General features: G+C 49.2%; 1 protein-coding gene across 2 annotated transcripts in view; it reads right to left on the bottom strand.

Moving 5' to 3' along the window:
* Positions 1-19,635, bottom strand: part of LOC124307128 (myocardin-related transcription factor A-like) — a 168,889-nt gene that overhangs the window by 50,447 nt on the left and 98,807 nt on the right. For both annotated transcript variants that reach the window (XM_046768543.1, XM_046768545.1), the window contains exons 2-4: positions 8,230-8,330; positions 7,879-8,114; positions 7,497-7,735 (exon numbers count right to left, since the gene is read on the bottom strand). In XM_046768543.1, the coding sequence (XP_046624499.1) occupies positions 7,497-7,735; positions 7,879-8,114; positions 8,230-8,330 (576 nt within the window). The remainder of the gene's footprint in view (positions 1-7,496; positions 7,736-7,878; positions 8,115-8,229; positions 8,331-19,635) is intronic.

Below are 19,635 nucleotides of genomic sequence, written 5' to 3'. Positions count from 1 at the left end.
TCGTCCTGCGTGGGATAACTTTATCGCCTTGACAGCCAAGTCGAAAACAACCGAGATTCGTTCTTCCTCTCCCTTTCTAGCTCGATTTCGTTGCGAGATCGTGTTTCGGAACTGCGATCGACCTTGAACGTACCTACGTTTATGATTTTCAATTTAAAACACGATCAAACGCACGATGTCGGAGCCTATCGGTAGGTACCCAATACTTGAACTAACTGGGTTTGTTACACTCAAATTAAACGCGTCGACAGTTTCTTCCAACAGTATGCATCGCTGGAATGCAGAGGACCATGCACATTCTGGATTCCACCGAAGACCACTGAATTTCTCCAGTTTTAGACCGAAGAACCGCGAGTGCTTTCTCGAATAGACAATGTTCCTGTCCAATTGCAGATAATATATTCCGAATACAAATAATGTAGAGGTGGAGGAAAACTCAATGTGAAAACCTGGGTTTCAAATTTATCCACGATGCAACTGCGGTACGCACCAAATTTGTAGTGTATAATGACAAGAGATATGGTCGGTAGGATGAATCCATACATGGAGAAGCAGGGTGAGATGTATTAGGTTTCTTTTGAAATTTGAAACACTCATCCTTCCAATTTGCCGAATACCCTGCCGAGCCAAGGTTTTCCAGGTCGTTATAAACACCCCGAGTAGCAGAGCCAAGTTGAGAAACTGACTCATTTGAGAAACCGGTTTAATCACTGCCTTCTCATTTCACTTAAACTCGAGAATACTATAATATACGAATCTGCAAGGAGAAAACTGCGTGCACCGTCGCAGTGCCTGCAGACAAAGTTGGATGAGGTTGTATTACAAGAAGCGATCGTTACCGCATCGACGCCTCCGCGGGTACCCATAGATACCTGATCGAATTCGGTGGCGAATGCTGAGGGAACGAACGCAGGAGAGCGATTTCGCAGGCGGCCGACGTTGGTACAAACCAGCGGCATTAGCGTAGGCAGAGCATGGCGTAAAAGATCCGGTAGGTAAGTCGCGGTTTGCGTGCCTGCGGTGCACAGTCACGGATATAGCGGAGGTAAGGCTGCAGGGGATTCGGGATGACCTTTGGAGAGGTCACTCGGCCGTGCCTAGCGCGTCGCTAATTATTTATCCCGCGGGTTATTAACGCGAAATTACCCTCTCGCGCGGAGATGCAATGCAAACTCCCACAACCCCGACTGCAAGAATCGCGGCGTACGTGATCTGGATGCACATACGCTTGGCGTCTTCATCCTCCTGCACTCTCACTACGTCTTCTCTTTATCTCCCTAGGCGGACCTCGGTCGGCGGGATATTCGGCCGTTGTGGGTTAGTGGGTCTAATTAGCAATTAGCAATTAGCAATTAGCAATTTATCTCACTTTAATCACGAAGTTGCATAATGCATTCGTTCCCTGCAGGGGAGGAGGGAGCGCGATCATCTCTGACGTACCTGCCACCTCTGCACCAAAGGCGCCCGCGGCGCGTCGAGAGAGGCGGTGATAGAAAGTTCCGAAAAATTGTCGAATATTCCGCGCTTAATTAACCTCGCGAAAGGGCAATTATCCTGCATCGTGACGACGGTGGATAATTATTTTTACGCTTCGATTTCGACCGTTATAGCCCGTGTATGCGGGACACCTCGTATCTTTGCTCACCACCTGGGAGGCCCTCGAGGAAATTCGCGAAAAACCGTTATCTCAGCTTCTCGGCGATTTCTTCCAGATCCGCGCTGTGCCAAGTCGGGTCACAGATCACAATTTTAATTCCAATGATCTCTGGCCTCGTGACTGCCGGAGCAGGAACTACCAAATAAGCGCATGCACTTACGGTGCAAGCAAGGAGAACAGAATCGCTAATCTGTTGAGCATCGGTTCGGCAAAGTGCAGCGAATCGATCACTCGCAAACGGACAAAGTAACCGAGTCGCCGTGGTTGGGTATACTTTTTATTTACCGCGTTTCGATCACGTCGAGACTGCCAGTCAGTCATACAAAAGAGAGTATCGCGTAACAGGGAGGCGAGCTTGTAATACCGCGTCAAGAGATGAAGCTGATTGAGCGAATTATCAGCTGATTATCTTAATTAGACGGTTATTGTTGTGTCCCACGCTCTCTGACGCCCACGGTTTTCGGGTCCGGGTTCGAAGCTCGCCCTCCTTCCTTCCTCCGTTTCGAAATTGGTGCGGATATTTTGCAGGTTGCCGCGGGTCGATCCCCGGTTATTCGAGTATACCCGGCATTCACTCCGCGAGCGTAGGCATTCGGGTTTCTGTCGATCCCGCGATTACGGGAAGAGTGACACGTCGTACGGTCTGCTCGGTGATGGATCGTAAACACGAGTCCCGCATATACCGGATTATTCCTTGACGGCAGCTGGATTCGGCCGCGAAATAAATTGCTCATCTTAAGTACGTGTAACAGGGTGATTCAGGTACCATACGACGGAGAATTTCATTTCTCGAGGGTATTAGATTTCGTGTCGAAACTACGAAATGCAGATTCTCTTCAGCAGCGTCAATCACACTATAGTACGACAAGGTTGATTCTAGCATTCAGCGATGTTGGTCGATCAATAACGACGGTTTTCTACGCGAGAGTGCGCTTATCAATTGACGCTGCACGAATCGCATAGTTGAGTTTACGCAAACTAGGATCGACTTTCATGGAATTTGAGGAACGTTCGGTTCAGCGTTTGCAAGCTAGTTTTCACGGTGCACCAAAATCACCCCGTAAACGAAACGGTTGTCGAAGCTCAGAGAAGCGCGTGCAGTTATCAATATAAGCCTGTAGAGTCGCAAGCACGAACCGCAGCCTGCCGCCAGCGGACGTGGGGCAACTTGGAAACTGCAGTTATTGTTCGACCAGTCGATTTATGCGCCTCGTATAATAGTTATAGGTGCCCACAGTCCAAGCATACGGGTAAATCCTAACACCGCCGATACGAGGACCGCCCACTTTGTCGTATTTCTGTACCAAGTTCCTCATCGAGACTCCGTAGAGTCATTCGAAACAAGCATCTCGAATCCGCATCTGGGAATTATTTATCAAGGATTGTGCAGGGTGGTCCGATCATTCCCACGTCGCTCGGTCATTCCTTGTCTCTTGCGATTTTCAACCGGCACGTTTATCGTGGATTTCGCGAGGCGGAGCGTCCGCGATACCAGCGCCATAAGGCCGCAACGCGGAAGGAAGAGAGGAAGTACCGTTGACCCTGGAACGTGTCGCGGGTGTCGCGGATGCCTCAGGACTCGGTCATGAGAGTTCTTTGGCTCAAGGGTTTCGCGCGCGTCTCGCATACTAAAAAACCAACTTCCTTCTTCTCGTTACTGCTTTCCGTCACAGTGCCTAGTCGCCGATGAATTCTAATTGCTCGCGGGTTTCCGAACGGAACAGTGATAGCACGATAACTTATCCGCGCTATTGAACGGGCAAGTAAAATTCGGACGTTATAATCCGCGGCGTGCAAGTGATCACGGTCAGGGATTCTTAACTGCGTGTGATTTGTCGTGCATAAAATTTTGCCGATTTTCAGATACATTTCAGCGAGACGTTGCGACCGTGGTGCGGTATCGGTCCCGTTAGTTCGGTCGAATGCGAGGATATGCTTCCGCCGGGGAAGTGCGACGTCTGCGGATCGCCGCGATGTTTATACATGCAGGAGACGCCTCTCGGTCGTGCTCGATGACTGCAGCAGTTATTTTGGTGCTGCCAATTATTAACATGCGCTGTTCGGAGGTTCATTAATTCAAGAAACAGTCGCAGTGAGTATATTGTAACGAAGTTGTGTTTACACCCTTTATACACCCTGGCACGGCTGATGCCGATATAATATTCTTCAAATGTTTAATCATTTTTATAACGTGCAGTTACTCGACCAACCAATGTTATTGTAATAACAGTCAGTCTCCAAACTTTAACAGGAGTACTTCGGTTCCAAAATATATCCACTTTTTTGCATATTAATCGCCGTGAGGCTTCTTTTGCTTCAGCCGCTTTAAAAAATCCGACCACCCGGAGACGAAGGTACGTAACCGACCTTATGCAGACCAGAATAATCTCGGTAATTTGGAAAGCTTGTACAATCGTAGGTGCGGATCTGTGCAGGCACAACATGCACACAGGTACTCGAGCGAAGTGCAAAGTGGAGGGCGTGATGCGGAATCGGACTCTGCAGTGAGCCATAAAAGTTGCCAAGCTTTTTATGATCAGAAATGGAAAGTTATGATCTTGTTTTCGTTCAATTAATTCGACTGGGTGGAGTGCGCAGGGACGTCCGTCTGTGGCACGTTGCAGGTCGTGGAGAGCCGTCGAAGCAGCACCCGCAATATACAACCGAGGCGAAGGTAGTGTTAAAACACGTTTTTATACAGGCATTTATAATTGGGCGCCTCGTTGGTTCCCCGAGTGTTAAACCGACGGGCGATCTTTAGAATTATTACCATTCGCTGGCGGCTAGAAGCGTAATTATGATGCTTAGCGTTCTAGCCCAGGATATGAAATTATTTTTTGATTACATACCCGTTGTTTGGTAACGGTTATTAATTCGACGGCGATATTGCACCGGTCTGAGTAAGATATCTTAATTAATTTCCCTATCTCGCACGATTTTCATCCTCGCCTCACCCTCTCTGAGTACAATATTCCAAACCTCTTTAACCTCGATGGATATCGGAGAAACGAATCAATAGAAAAAGACAAACGCCTAAGCCGTACGAGCATGAAACGACCCTTTGACGCCGAGTCGAGTGCTTCGGTTGTAAAATTTCGGATTTTGGAGTCTGCGAGAGGGACAGGGGGTGTAGAAACGCGATTTGTTCCTCGCAAGCGGACAATCCTCGCAGGACGGGAGACCCTTAGACTTGACATTCGCCTACCGCCTGAACGCCTTCCTACGCCCCGGGTCACCTCGACACCGCTTATACGTGACGCACCGTGTTACACGTGTAGGTCGCGACTCGCCCAGACCCACCGTTTTGCACGATCGGCTTGCTTTACTTTCCGATCGGCTCTCCGCAGAGTCGTACTCGGCCGGTTCGCCCACGGCCCGCCTCCCGTATGAATATGCAACGACATTGTATGATTTATGTACCTAGACACCGGTATTGACGGAGCGAGTCGCGCTTTGTGCTGCTATCACTCGCGTTTCATTCAGAGACCTGCGCCATAAATGCGTTCATAGATCGGTGCGCGCCATTCAACGATAATACGTTTACCCAGGAAGTAAACAGTTGACGGGATTTCGAATCGTCGGAAGGCAACTGGACCGATCGATTCATCGTATTTTCGTTTCTGCCGAGGAAGGGAATACCTGCCTGCTGCAGGAGCTGCATGGCTGGATATTTAGACGTAGGAGAGAGGCTGGATGGTAGTGGCAAGTGCGGTGCGTGGCTTGGCTCTAAACTGACGTTTGTCAATTAAGCCTGACGCGAAGCAGGGGAGCGTGTCGGGCAAAAAACATCGGCGAAGCTGACCGGCAGTCAGGTGGATGCGGATAGTCGTCACTCCTCGCGTCTCGCGATCAAATCGATCCTCGGATCGCTCATTAACCGCTCGGTGATCCTGAGCGGGTCTTCAGCCCTTCTACCGTCATTTCACTCGACTTTTCCCTCTTTTTCTCTTCAATAACTTTTTGCTCGTCGACCGGCCCCGATGCGACGTTCCCGGATTAACCTGCACGCCGATACGGGGTGAAGTTGGAGCGCCGGTGATCCACGGAGGCGTGCAGCGCACGCACGCATGCACGCACCTCAAAGGTGGGCGCGCACCGTGCCTTCGTTCGCGGGAGAAAAAGCAAGGTGAGGCCCAGGGCGAGTCGAGGCAACCCGATCGACGAGCTAAGAGATCGGGGAAGAGAAGGGACCGACCGGGGCGCGAGAGATACGGTTAGGAGTCTATTTATACCGATGATGTCACCTCTCTCGTTTCCTACGCTTTCGCGATATCATAACCACCACTTCGAGCGCATGGCTGTAGCGGAGCAGAGCAAAGCAGACCAAGGCAGGGCAGGGCAGGGTAGCATGTGCCCACGCACGTGACGTCCTCCCGCAGAGATCGACGGAGATGAGAGAGCGAGAGCAGGCACGGAGATCCCACCCAATAATCTACAAGATATCGGTACTCGGCCATGCGCCCTTTCGATGCTCCGAAGTTTTTGAGGAGGCGAAAGATATTTTCCGATTTCACGATGTATTTGGTGCAAACTTTTAATAAACGAGATACGATACCTGAACCTCTTTTGACTTTTGCAACGTCGAGTTACATACTCGTGAAGCGTTCAATTTCTGTAGTCCAACTAATTACCGTGAAAATAAAGAGAGAGTTAATCGATTATTTAATTTAAATATAACCAGCGAGCCAGGGTCGGGAGTCCGTAGTTTAATAACGCATCGGAGTAATGCATCCCTTTAAACCGGCTCGTAACAGGCCCCGGCATTCCAGGGTACAGCTGCGTAATAACAGAGCGCTGTTTTTAACATGGCGCCAATTATTGGCGCTTAGGAGTCGTTATTAGTCGCGCATTACAATGCACCCGCTTACCAAACGCGCACGAGGCCTGGGCATTTGGCCGAAGCGATGCAGCAGCTACGTACTGCATCGTAAATGTGCACTTGCCTTGAAAGTGATTACAAGTTATAACTGTATCGTTTATTCAGGATAGACGCGCGGACGATTTGTATTCCAGGGATTATGGCGCAGTTGATGTGATGCCTGGCTAACGCGCGGGGATATTTCCCGCTTTAATGCGGCTAAATGGTAGCCAGTAACAATAACAACACGGTAAGAAACAATCTTGTAACGATTGGAAGGATGAATGGCGGTACATGTAATAACGAAGCATTCGATTGAACGCGTAAGCGAACCTCAGAGCAGTTATACAAATTTTCCAGTAGGTACACATTAGGATTAGTGAATGGGATGTGTTTTTAACGAGTCAATCATTTTGATTCCGCTTTGATAAAACATGTGATTTAAAACCGTGAAACTCCTATGGTCTTTCAAAAATAACGAAACGATAAAAAATTGTTGTATATTTTCAAACTCTGTACAAGTTAGAAAATCTGAGGGTTGGCTCTGTTTCAGACAGTTCGTGTCTCGTAACGATTTTTTTGATTTGCAGAAAGACGCGAGAAAGATCGGATGGGTATGCACGCGTGTATACCTACGCAGAAAGTTCAACCAGATCGTGATTAATTAAGTGGCAAAGAAATGAAATCGCGATCTTATGAATATTCATAGGCAGGCAGACTGCAAATGTATTTCGCATACACGATCGAGTCAATTTCAGTTTTAACGGAAAGCCACGCGATCATGGCTAACGAGATGGGACAAGTCCGGTAGCGGTTTGCGTGGAGGTGCGCTGCTACTCCTTTTCAACGGATAGCATCCCGTATAGTGAACGATCGTGCATAGGCTATCAAAGCGTACATTTGTGTGCCACGTGCGTGTCTCGACGCACACAGAGGCAGGAACGGAGAGAAAGGAAGAAAGAGAGAGACGAAGGTACTCACACTCCTTGTTGCGGTCCATGGCGTGTTGAAGCGGAGAGTCGTCGACCTCCGCCTTTGGCGGCGATTGGCTGCCCTCTGCCATCCCCGTGCAGCCCGGTCCCGACGGTCCTGTTTTCCCTGCTGCGGATGTCACTGCTTCCACCGCTGCTTCCAATATTTTCTGCTGCTCCTGCTGCTGCTGGTGGTGGAGCTGTTTTTGTTGCTTCTTATTGTTTCCACCCTCCACCGAGCGCTCCCCCCTAACACCGAACAAACAAATCTCAGGTTCACTTCGCGGCTTTTTCTTCCCGTAAAACCGATCTACCTCCGCGGAATTTTGCTAATACAAAGAGAGGATGATTCGTGAAATGAAATCATCTCGTCAGAGAAAGTAAAGTCTCACCTCTCCTCTTTGGCGTCCCGTTTTACTTTCTTGTCTACTTTAGCGTCCTTGTCTTTTTCCTTAACTCCTTCCGTCTTCTTGTTCTTTGACTTGGATTTGTTACCGTTCTTTGCGGTTTTGTGGGGTTGTTGTTGTTCTTGCGAGGTGGTACCAGCGGCTGCCGTCGTGGTACCGTTCGTCAGCTGTGACGATGAGCCGCTCGAGGACGAACCCGTCGCTCTGCTGCTCGTGTAATCCTGCGGAACACCCAAGTGGGACCAAATTATACCGACAACGAGACTCTGGGCCATTGTTATTTTCGCGATAGATGTTTTGCGAAAGTCAAATGTGCAGCTTAAACAATTGTTTTACCTTAAACCACTCGGGGTATATGGCACTGATGGTATCGAGGAGGTCTTGATCCAGTTGAATCCTCCAAAAGGGAGAGCCGCTGTCCAACCTGTGGCTAGACTCTGAAACATACGAGGAGAAAAATACTTCGTTAGAAAATCAATCAGGCGCCAGTCGTTGAAAGCACAAGGTATTGGAAACTAAAGGGATATTCGTTACTGTGTGTCATCGCGACGGTTTCACTAAAAGAGCGATCTTTGACCGGGTGTTTCAATCTAGGTAAAATAAAGCAGAGGGGAAAGTTTCGAACAGAGAGCATTTTCCATTGGACTGATCGGGCAAGCAAATTCGAGTCGAATCCTCGGAAGGATTTCTTCCCTTGGTCTTTGACAAGAAATAACGGTGGTCACGGTGGACAATGGAATTGTCCATGGAGTTGGTCGACAATCAAAATAATGTTCTCGATCACACTGAAAAATTTCATCGGCATACTCAAAGTTCCATTGCCTGCCCCTTAAAAATAATTTCTTCCCCATAAGGGCTAATGGTCAGCAGCGACCGATAGCTCAGCGGGTAACATCGGCGGATCGAAACCTTCGGGAATCCAGCGTTGCGGTTTCTTTCGCGCATTCCATGGAATTCCCTGTCTAATTTAAACGTCCAGTCGGGTCGCCTCGGCGTTGAAAGCAACAGAGGGAAGCGTCGCGTCCCGTCGGTGGGGGGAGGAGAAGCCGACGGGGATGACGGCGGGGGTATCGAGACGCTGCAGGATCACCTCAGACATTGGTAAAGTAGAGACTTAAAAGTTGAGGATCGGAGGAGGAGCTGGGGGAGGGACGAGAAGGAGAGCAAGAGACGTGGACCTCGTTACGACGGCATTCTCTGACCGGGGCCCGACGCGTGCCCAGCCTTCCTGATCAACTCCGGGTGAGCTCGTTCCTCGATGTCTCCCGCGGGACTTTCGGGCCACTCCGTTCTTCGTTCCTGTCGAATTTATCAGCTCTCTGTGCCACGGCACCGCCGCCAATGCCTCGGTGCATACCTGCCGCGATGCGGTGATACGTCGTCGATGCTCCACGAGCCGGGTTGCCGGAGACACCTATGCCCACTGTCCGTCGGTTGGGCAAGACGATCTAGCCGAGGGGTTGAGTTAGGAAAGGAAATTGTACCAGAGAAAGGACTACGAGAGTGACAAAAAGAGGCGTCGCACCTTGGAGCAGTTCGTGAAAGTCGAATGGATGGATAAGGTTCATAGTCGGTCGGGGGAACGAGTAAACGGAACAAATAAACTAGAGGACTCTCATCCTCCTCCGGCGCTGATGGGCTGATCGGAGACATAGAACAAGGAGGAACAATTGACCGTTCGATGTTCGGTAATTCCTTTAAAAAGTCCGAGACCACCTTTCTTCGTCACGAACCAGCCAGTGGGAACACACCCGAGCAGACATGCCAACGACATTCCCGAAGTGCACCGGAGTTTTTCGCAGCTGCCGAGGCGGTGACGAGTGACTCAGCTTCGGAACGGCCTGTCCTCTCTTATTCTCCTCTCCTCCGGCTATATTCCTCTTTCCTTTCCACTCGCGACAAACCCGATCGATACACTCGGCCTCCAGCGCCGCGGTCCTGGTTCAGACCGGACCTCGAAGATTTATCTGCCCGAATTTCGCCGGGGGACCGATGTCTGCGCGATTCCAAGGAATGTATTTCGCATTCGGCCTCTTCACGGAATATGTTCCAGGTCCACCTTGTTTTTCGTTACTCTTTTCAATTACAAACGAGGTCTCTCCGCAGGGCTCTATTATTGTTTTCCTTCTGACACGGTACAAAGCTGCTCGCCACCTTAACGGCCAACTTTTCTACGGTTGCCTTCTTTTTGCACATCAACAGCGGGATCATATCGGATCGGTTCGCTCGTCCACGATGATCGGTGGAACTACGACAGTGGAGATATTTTCACGCGATCTTCCAGCAGAGATATCAAGGGTCAAAGAACATCCCTCGGGACTGACGAAGTTGGCCCGGTACGTGATCCCCGTAATAATTCCACTCCGACCAATCACCGACTTTTTACAATATTCGTCGAACGAGATTTCGATCGTGATGTATCGGTGGCGAGGATCGCGTCGCCGCTATTAGGCGCACCGCGGTACTTTTTGTACCAGACGTACCCGCATGTCCTAACATCGTGTCCCAACACGCGTTATAACCATAAGTAATAAAACGTATCGATGGTACCGGGTAGATGTATGCCAGGTATCGAGTCAAGACGGCGAACCTAGCCAGCTATCGACCAAGGAATGATTCACCGCGTGATTTACAGCTGTACCAGTGCCGCTTGCTCGTGTATGCATACTGATTGACTATCTATTCTGCTCTCGAGGACTATAGCCCACTAATCATTTATTGGGTTAAGGTGAAATCTCAAACCTGCTTCGTGCCTGGATATTACACGCTGTACAGTGTGACCTGACGGCGTGAGAGTATCGTCGATTGTGCCCGGCTGTCCTGCCGTGCCGTGGTGTAACAAGGGGTACCAGAAAAATTCTGCCTCGAGCCAACGAGACTTTCTCATGACGATTATTCCGTGTCACATTTCTGACGATCAGCGAGACTTCGAGCCGGCAGCTGGCGGGTTGACGTATTTTCTTTCCTACGGCACGCGCCACATAAACATATCCCTGTCCCCCACGTGGGTACGCGGCAGCGTGGAATGCGCGGCACCTCGAGACAAAACCCAATTCCCGATCATCTGGTCTGTTTGAAGCCTACGATACGTAGATAGCGTAATTTATGCCCGGACGGTTTTGAACTCGCTGTAGCGTTACGCGAGTTCTGAAGCCGCAACAATACTCCATAATCTTCGGACGATCTTGCCCGGGTCGCCTGGCCTTTAATCTGGCGCAACGACCGACATCCGGAACGCAAAATAATCCCACACTGGTTTCGATAGATAGGCCATAAAGCATCGGGTTCACCGTTCAAAGAGCGATATCATCGTCACATTGCACGCGGCCCTAGGACCGCGCGCAAGTTTCACCTAATCTCAGTGAGAGCGATTGCGGCAAAACATTGTACAAATGTTTCCGTTTCCTATCGAATTTGCCAACACGTGGGCAAGCACGCCTTCTACGATTTTCGACGATCTTGACCCGCGGAATGATTTCCGTGAGAGCTGTCTCCCAAGATTATAATACAACTCTTGGCGCTTTTATTCGCATTTTCTTACACAGAATACACCGACAAGGTTGGCTCGTGGTTTGACTGCGTACGAGTGAGTAGGCATGATCATACAAGTTGCGGTCGGCGTGTAGTCAATGGAAAAATCCGATAGACAGAGAGAAGAAATGCCGTGACCTGAATGAAAGGACCTTCGGATCTTTGATAGAACTATAGTCGGGCGGTAACGTCGACGTAACAGGGACTGAGGCTATAGCTAGGAGTTGGGTTGGACCCAGGTCGGTAAGAACGCAGAGCCTGCGCGGTAATCAATCATTTCGAACGCGATGTTTAAACAATAAATCACTGTTGGTTTTGTGCTCGAACGTGATACAAATTTCTATGCCAGTGAGCGTTACTGCGAACGCATTGAGAAGGAAGAAGCGTTCCTGCCTTCCGTTGACACCTCTGCTTAGGCTCAAACTTTTGAACGCTCGTCGATCTTACGGCTTGTCGTTTGCTTCAAACGTCGCACCTGACGAAGCTCCTGAAGAAAGGTAACGTTCAGTGTTTTACAGTAACTACCGTACGAGTTTCTACCTCCACTGGTTTAATTTTTGAATAGAAATAAGTCGAGTCGTTGCAATTCCACGTCAACAGCTATTCAAATTTTGGTTTCACCGGATTTAGGGAGTATTTGGAGTCCGGGGTTAATCAGTGACGCTTTCATCGCCAGAGTTTTACCAGATTGTAATAAAAAAGAACGAATGAATGAACTCCCGTGAAGAGACGATAATCCACAAACAGGCTCCGTAAACAATGAAGCATTCCACACGATAGTCTAGCGCTTGTTACAACAACTTGCAAAGACATTAAGGTGGGGTTCACGCGGTGCAGTTTCCCATAATCACACGGTCGCATCTCCGTAGATGGCTCAGAGTCGGCACTGTTTGCGAAAACGCGAAGCAAGGATCAATTGAGGAGAAGGCAAGGGAACGGACAAGGGGCTTTCTGGTTCTTGCGTGAAGAAAGCGAGACGACCGTCCGTGCATGCAGCGAAGTGGATGGCAGAGGGAATGGCCGGTTCGCGGTGAATAGGAGGCGCTTGCAAGCAAGCAAGAAAACACACGACGCAGACACAAGGCACAATAGCCGTGCTTTGCTGCTCATTAGAGGAAGGGTCAAAGGTCCAGAAGACCCGCCGCTTTGTATTTGAGCGCACAATATCCACACATGAGCGGCTTTTTAAGGCCCCCAGGGAAGACACGCGCGGTCCACGGCGAACAATGCGCGTTGCTGTAATCAAGTGATTCAAACACGGGCAGCCGAGTCATATTTTCTGAAGACGAAGGCTAATTACTACGTTTCCAGCAAATCAGAGAACGACGCGAATGCGGGGTGATTAACTGGATTTCCCCCCTGTTCGTTAAAAGCAGGTATTTCCCTGAATAATGTCGCAGCCGCAGCGATCCTTGGAGGATGGACAAATCGTGCAAAACGGATCCCAGGAGTAGAAGAACGAAACTAAGGAGCTGAAGCTTAGCGGCTGCACGGGGTGGTCGTATAAATCGGATCGAATTCGCATCACGGCTGTCCACCGCGCAGCCCACACTTTGCATTGACTTAGGTTATTGTAAATTACCTGGGCGGATGGCCGGTGTTCTTCGACACCCACACGACCACCGGTCGGTAGGTACGCGAAGCCGCGAATCTAAGTACGAAGCATCGGCAAGAGTCGTGGACCACTTAACCCATAACCCTTAGGTCGGTATATCTTCCCACAAAGCATCGCGATGAATTCAATACTTCACCCCTCCTAACTTCCTCAATAAATTGACTCGGGAGTTATAACAACGTCGAGATTCTGCGCCGGTGCAGCCTTTGGCGAGCCAACTGAAAGCTGCGGGTTGGTGCAGGAGATGAATGGAACTTTTTATTGCTCTTTTTAGCACTGCTGACGTTGGCAGGACTGAATGATTGTCAGGCGTGGGCGGTTACGGTCCAGATTTGCAGCCGGGTGTAAATATTGCGGCAGGTATCGACTGACGTCTTTAGAGCTTGCGCGAGACCGGTGAAAGTTTGCATTTAGGAAGATGATTAATGCCGAATGTTGTACGCATTGTCCGCACTGCACTTCTGGGTTAAGCTGCGCGACTCGCCAGTTGTCAATCTCCCATCCGATATAGTCTCCTCAAACAGCGAACAGAGCGACGCGATCCGTCAATGCGTGTAAAGCATTGATATCGATTTCGCCACGAAAACATAATAATTATTCAAAATAAGCAACTGCATAATAAGCGAGGTTCGCCTACACGCTGCCGGAGACTGTCGGAGTAAAAAGACAAGGCCTCCCCATTCACCTAATCGAACGAGCACTGCAAGCCATAGGCACCTCACCTCACCTCTGCAGCTACACGGCGAGTATGCTCTCTCAATCGCGTCCTAGGATTTGTACTTTCCTTAGGTAGTTGGTAGTTGTGGTTTGAAATAGAAATGACATCATCGACAGTTTCTGCATGTGTGTACCTTGAACGTAACTTGAGCACGGAGGCGTATCAGCTGAGTCGTATCTTATTTCTTCCTTATCTTTTCTCTCTTTCTTCTCCTCTCCTCTCCTCTCCTCTCCTCTCCTCTCCTCTCTTTTCTTCTCTTCTCCTCTCCCCCTTCGCACCCCGCTCGTCACTTCTAGAGAGTCGCGCGCGGCGTGTGTGGGTCGCGTGTCAGTAGGTATACATACCTACCTACTAGCTTATAGCTTATAGCTTGCATATTACACCAGTCTATGGTTATACTTTCCTACGTCACGCAATCTACAGTTTCTGCCCATGGATCACAAGCTACAGACTGCATTTCTCACATTGTTCAACACAAAATGTATTAGAAAAAAAAAATTCGAACCACTACTAATTCTAATGAATTTATTAAATTATAGAGCTTTTATTTGGAGTGATTAGGCAAATGATCAGTAAATGGAACGATCGAAGACAGAAGAATAAATGGACAATCAAACTAGGAATATAAATGAGAAAAAAAAAGACATTTATATTTTCTATAGTTATAAAATCGGTTCACGCAAATATCGCAAAAGATTTTTATTCCCTCCGTAAGTATAACGACAGAGGAGCACCCGATGTGTGACGCTGCGAGACTGGGCCCATATGGGCCTTAGGGGGATGGCGTGTGCTGTTGACCCGGCATGGACCGGTTCAGACCCGGGTCATTTAATTCCCTGTACTTTTCTCCACCGTTTTCTGTTCTTTTCTATTTATTTTTATTTTTTCTCCGTCCGAGAGATTCCTTTTTTTTTTCTTTTGGTTCATACAGTTTCTCGCTCGTATACCTGGCTGTGACGTCATGTGGGGGCGACTCGCTCGATCGCGCGGGCTCATGCACGGTTTGGGCCCACGCGTTATCCAGGTGCGGAGAAACGTTAAGGCCCCGCCTCGCCCCCGCCGTCGTACAAGAATTTCAAAGACAATGCGAGTAGTTACGTCCGTCAGACGTCGACGTGAATGTGGTTTGAAAAAAACAAAACGACGAGCTTTCGATGCCTGCGAGCACAGGTGAAAATGATTTGCATGCTTCGCGGGTTCAAAAAGCGGCAAATATTATACGCTGTGTATGTACGTGCATGGGCGTTCGATTTGTTTTCTGTATTCGTTTACTGATATTTTTTTCTTACACGCCATTTATTTGGCCCGCATCGGCGACGGTTCATTCGCACGATACCGATTCATTGTTTATTCGCTTGTTTGTTAATTATTCAGCGGAGCGCATGCGGTGGGCAACATCGGCAACGTGTATGTATATGCCGTTTTGCGTAGGCTCTGATGACCACGGGCCTTACGCCTGTGTACATCGCGTGTATGAATATGCATGTACGACGGTGTGTTTAACGTCCTAAGAACGAGCGATATTTACATAACGATCGGATCCGATTGGACTCGGAGCAACAGTTGAGGACGGACTCAAAGCGATTCCCGTCTTTGTCGATATCTTCTAATAAATTGGAGCCGCACGGTTGACGGTTTGGAAAAAGACACACGGCGGAACGTAGAGAAATGCACATGGAATTGTGCCGGCGTTTCTGAACGTTCGAGGGCCGGTAAGAAATGCGAAATAATTGATATTGGCCAAGATCTCGGAATCGCTGTGAAAAAGAAGAGAATAAATTGCTAATTTTATAACGAAAAGTATCGTCTCCGAATTTCGAGCGAGTCAAGTAGCGCTAGTAAGAACCCGCTAATTAATAATTCTACCATCTGATCGTTTCGTGGCAAAAATACCCGCTCCTGCATTTTTGCCGATCGTAGTTCGAAGAAGCCCGCAAGTATCGGCACAACTCAAACTCGTCGTTGATATAATACGGGTAGGTGTATAAACTCACGTACGTTTTTCTTCTCCTCGTTTTATTTTTTTATTTACTTATTGATTTTGTTTATTTTTTGTTTTTTTTTTTTTGCTTATCCTTTGCGCGCGAAGAAATTTCTTTTCTTCTATCGGATTCTCGAGGCCGGCTGTAATATTCTTTTCACAATTATTCCGCATCGATATTTCTAATTCGAGAGATGAAAAACATTTCACCGACTTATGTTTGCCAGCGGATTGCCAAGCTCACATTGAACCGCGAACGGTACGTACACACGTTGTTACATACGGACACCGCATATAATGTCACGAAGAGGTGCGAACTCGGAGTTTGGCGCGCGCCTCGCCACCCACGGGACTGTAGGCGTGTGAGAGTTCTAATCAGCAATTTTAACAGAACGCGTATAATTATCGTCGCAAACACGTCGACTGCCATTTACGAACCCGTCGAGGACAGTGAACGGTGATTTCTCGCATTCGATAAGTTAATCGGCGTCTCGACGCGTGGCGCGTCTTACGAATCCCGTTGTACCCTGGTTCCAAAAGCCGGTACGTAGCGTTTTCATAGACAATTTACGAATCGGGGTAAAGCGAGGTAAGAGGGGCGGGGGGATAAGAGGGGGTGTCCCTTCTCCTCTCCCAGGTATTGTAAATCGTAGTAGTAAAGCAGGGGTATTGCGGCGTAATTATGCGTTAGACGAGGCAAGATTTATCGGGGATGGACGCGTCCTGGCCCTTCCTCCGGGGCAAACCTGCCGCCGAAGGGGGAGTCGGGGACAGGGAAAGATCGCGTGGGCGTCCCTGACAACTTAATGTTACTCCCTGCCCGCGTCGAGCTCAACGGGGGAGAGGTAAGAGGGCAATATGGAAAGACTCCGAACCCCGGTTAAATTATGGCCGTGAAGCGTCCTGGCGCCTCTGACGCGAACGAGAATATCGCATGGTCGAGAAGGAAATGAGATAAACAATCTCCCACGCGGCAATTGATGCTAATGAAGGATCGTTCGAGCCTCGGCGAGTCCCCGAGATGCGGAGTGTGGGTGAGGCGGACGCGTGCCCGACGAGGATAAAACCTGGAATTAGGTAAGAGTACGCCGGCTGCAGGCTAGCGGCGAGGAACCGATCGTTGGGAAATATGGAGAGGCGCTCTCGGATACGAAATCGATTTTTCAGACAAGTTTACGTTGCCCGAAACGTACATCTACTCACGGGAAAAGAAAAACCCTTTCTTGCCTGTGAAAAACTCGACAAGTTACGACGTCGAGAGCGGAGTCGGCGCTGTACGCAAGGTTGCGGGAGAGGGCGTATCGATAGGAGAGACTCGGCGGTAGGTTTACTCCTAATGTTGCTCGAGGTGCATCCTCTCGCGTTGATCATTAATCACGAGCGTATACAAGCGAGGATAGTCGGTGATTAGCAGGCGCGAACATCGGTCGCAAGCCAAGGGAGAAGGAGAGGGAGAGAGAGAGAGAGAGAGACGGAGCGGGATCATCAAATGAACCCCGAGGATTCGGGGGGAGTAAAAAATGATAAAACCATTGATAGAGGCTAAGTGACTGGTTCTATTGAGGATTCGTACCGTGCCCTCAACAGCCGTCGTACCTCGAGGAGTCAATTGAGACATACCGACCTACGAATCCATCACGATTCACGCGGTGCGGCTGCAGTGCTCCTCTCCCCAAACGGACGAAGTATATTATTTAAATGCACGGTGTAGGGGGGTAAACGGGGCTAGGAGATTATAGAGCGGATTAATCGAAAGATAGAAACGGAAGTCGAAGCACGCGCTGGCGCGGCGCACACGCACCGGTCATTAGTTAGATCGGGTATTCCGTAGCGGCACGATATGCAGAGGCCCGGTTATAACGATACGCACTTCAGGCGGCGACTCCTCGTTTTACGAAAGTGCGCCGGACCACCGGCCTTGATTGTAAAAACCTACTTAGAGCACAAATTAATAGGGATTTTGGGGTACGTTCCGTTTAACGTCGATCGGGCGCAATTAACCAGGGTACCTCCCCACGCCTCCAAAATATTGTGAAGCCGAGACTCCCGAGATCTTAACGCGCGGACCACACGAAAAGCTCTTAAGACCAATTTCATATCGCGGGCCATGAAACAGAGATGCTATTAATTATTCATAGCTGGTTATACGAGACGAGAAAGCCGAAGCCTTACGAAAGTGGAGCTACCTGTGCCTCCGCACCGGCCGCGGCTTGCCGCTCCTGTCAATCTATCGCTCTTGTATCTACATCGTTTACTCTTCCGGACGGATTTAGGAGTTATTAACGATTTGCTCCGTGCCTCGTCCTTTTCTTTTTTACCCTTCGATTTTCGTAGTCTTATTGGAACTTCGTATTACAAACCACATCTGTAGACCTTCGAACCGCATAGCTGTACGTATAGTCGAGCCGTATCGATCCGTCTGTTTAAAAAGCAACGGTTAGCTACCGATCCATGCCCGTCGCAACTAAAGACCTCGCGACGTCACAGAATTCATCCGTGTGACTACGTCGTTGCGGGTGGCTGCACGACTTCCACCGCCGCCCACGCTTCGAAAGCTCCGGGCTTTAAGGTTATTAGGTGAAACCACGTGGGTGGTTGGCTTTTTGGGAGTCTCCGAGGCGGGCCGTCGTCAAACACCGAAGAGAAGAGGCCCTGCAGGCCCCGGTTCGTCCGAGTTGCGAGATCCCTCGACGGCGAGGTATGTAATTTCTCGAGGGTTCCTCCTAGAGGTGAACCTCCTCCGTGGTACCGAGGCGGGTCTCGCGTTGCCGATGGGCGAAGGGCACGAAGGGAGGCGGAAGAATAACGCGGGCGAATCCGAGGCGACAAGCATTGCCGATACGTTTGCACCTCGAACGTGTAATCAGAATCAATATGATGATTGTATAATTGTACGGTTGCCGCTTCCATGCGGCAGCTTCCATCGCGGCACTGGTAGCCGAGGTTTCGTTCGGCTCCCGGCCGAATGCCGATGCCTGATATCTTTCTCATGATTTATTACGCGTTGCCCGGTCATAATTCGAACCGGGAGAAATTCTCATCTCTGAGAATCGGACGGGCTTAACTTTGCTTGGACTCGGCCGAATCTCAAGAGGTTCGATTTATCGATGTAACGCTGCAAACGTGAAGCGGAGGAATGCTTTCCTTCGAAAAATAACAAACTACGACGTCTGTATCTCGCAGCTCAAATTACCCGCTCGGTTTATGTTACAATAATATCACGCGCCACTCTTGTACCGGTTGCAACAAATTTCGCCGCTACTCGAAATCGGAAGAGAGAAATAAAACCTGGCCATACTTTCAAAGTGCCGGCAATCATTATTCGCGATAGGTGAAACGGTACGAGGATATGCAATTACCGTGATACCACTTACGTAAAACTGTATACGAATCGCGTAAAATCGACAGAGGTAAGAGGGGGCTCGTTTCACGTTGTGACGTACGCGGATCCGACGAACTTGCGACTCTCTCATTCCGACTAATAACACGAAGCGATCATCTCCGAGGTAATATTCAATCCAACTTCCGTAATGAACGGATTGTAATCGATTATTAGAGCCAGGGATCGTTGGACCACACGCGTCAAGGATTTGGAAATCCGAAAATGATTGGATGTTAGCGGAACGGATAGCGACTCTTGGGATACAAATTATAGCGATACTATCGCTCTTTTTCATCTCAGGATTACGTGGCGCGTATCGATTTCTACACAGGAAAATACTCGGACGGTGTTCACTACTGGGAAATGAGGGTTAAGCACAACCGAGTTCCTCCACCTGTAGAACGAAAATTTCCCAAATACCCATCGCGCACAGATAGCCGTCAGAGGCGAGATTATCTTGTTATTTGTATTAGCTACCGCGCACCTTTCAATTAAACCGACTTGACACGGTTGAC

This window comes from Neodiprion virginianus, chromosome 6 (genome assembly GCF_021901495.1).
Source record: "Neodiprion virginianus isolate iyNeoVirg1 chromosome 6, iyNeoVirg1.1, whole genome shotgun sequence".
NCBI classification, from domain to species: domain Eukaryota; kingdom Metazoa; phylum Arthropoda; class Insecta; order Hymenoptera; family Diprionidae; genus Neodiprion; species Neodiprion virginianus.
Note: the sequence above shows the minus strand (reverse complement) of the source record. Positions and strands in the feature narration are given on the sequence as shown.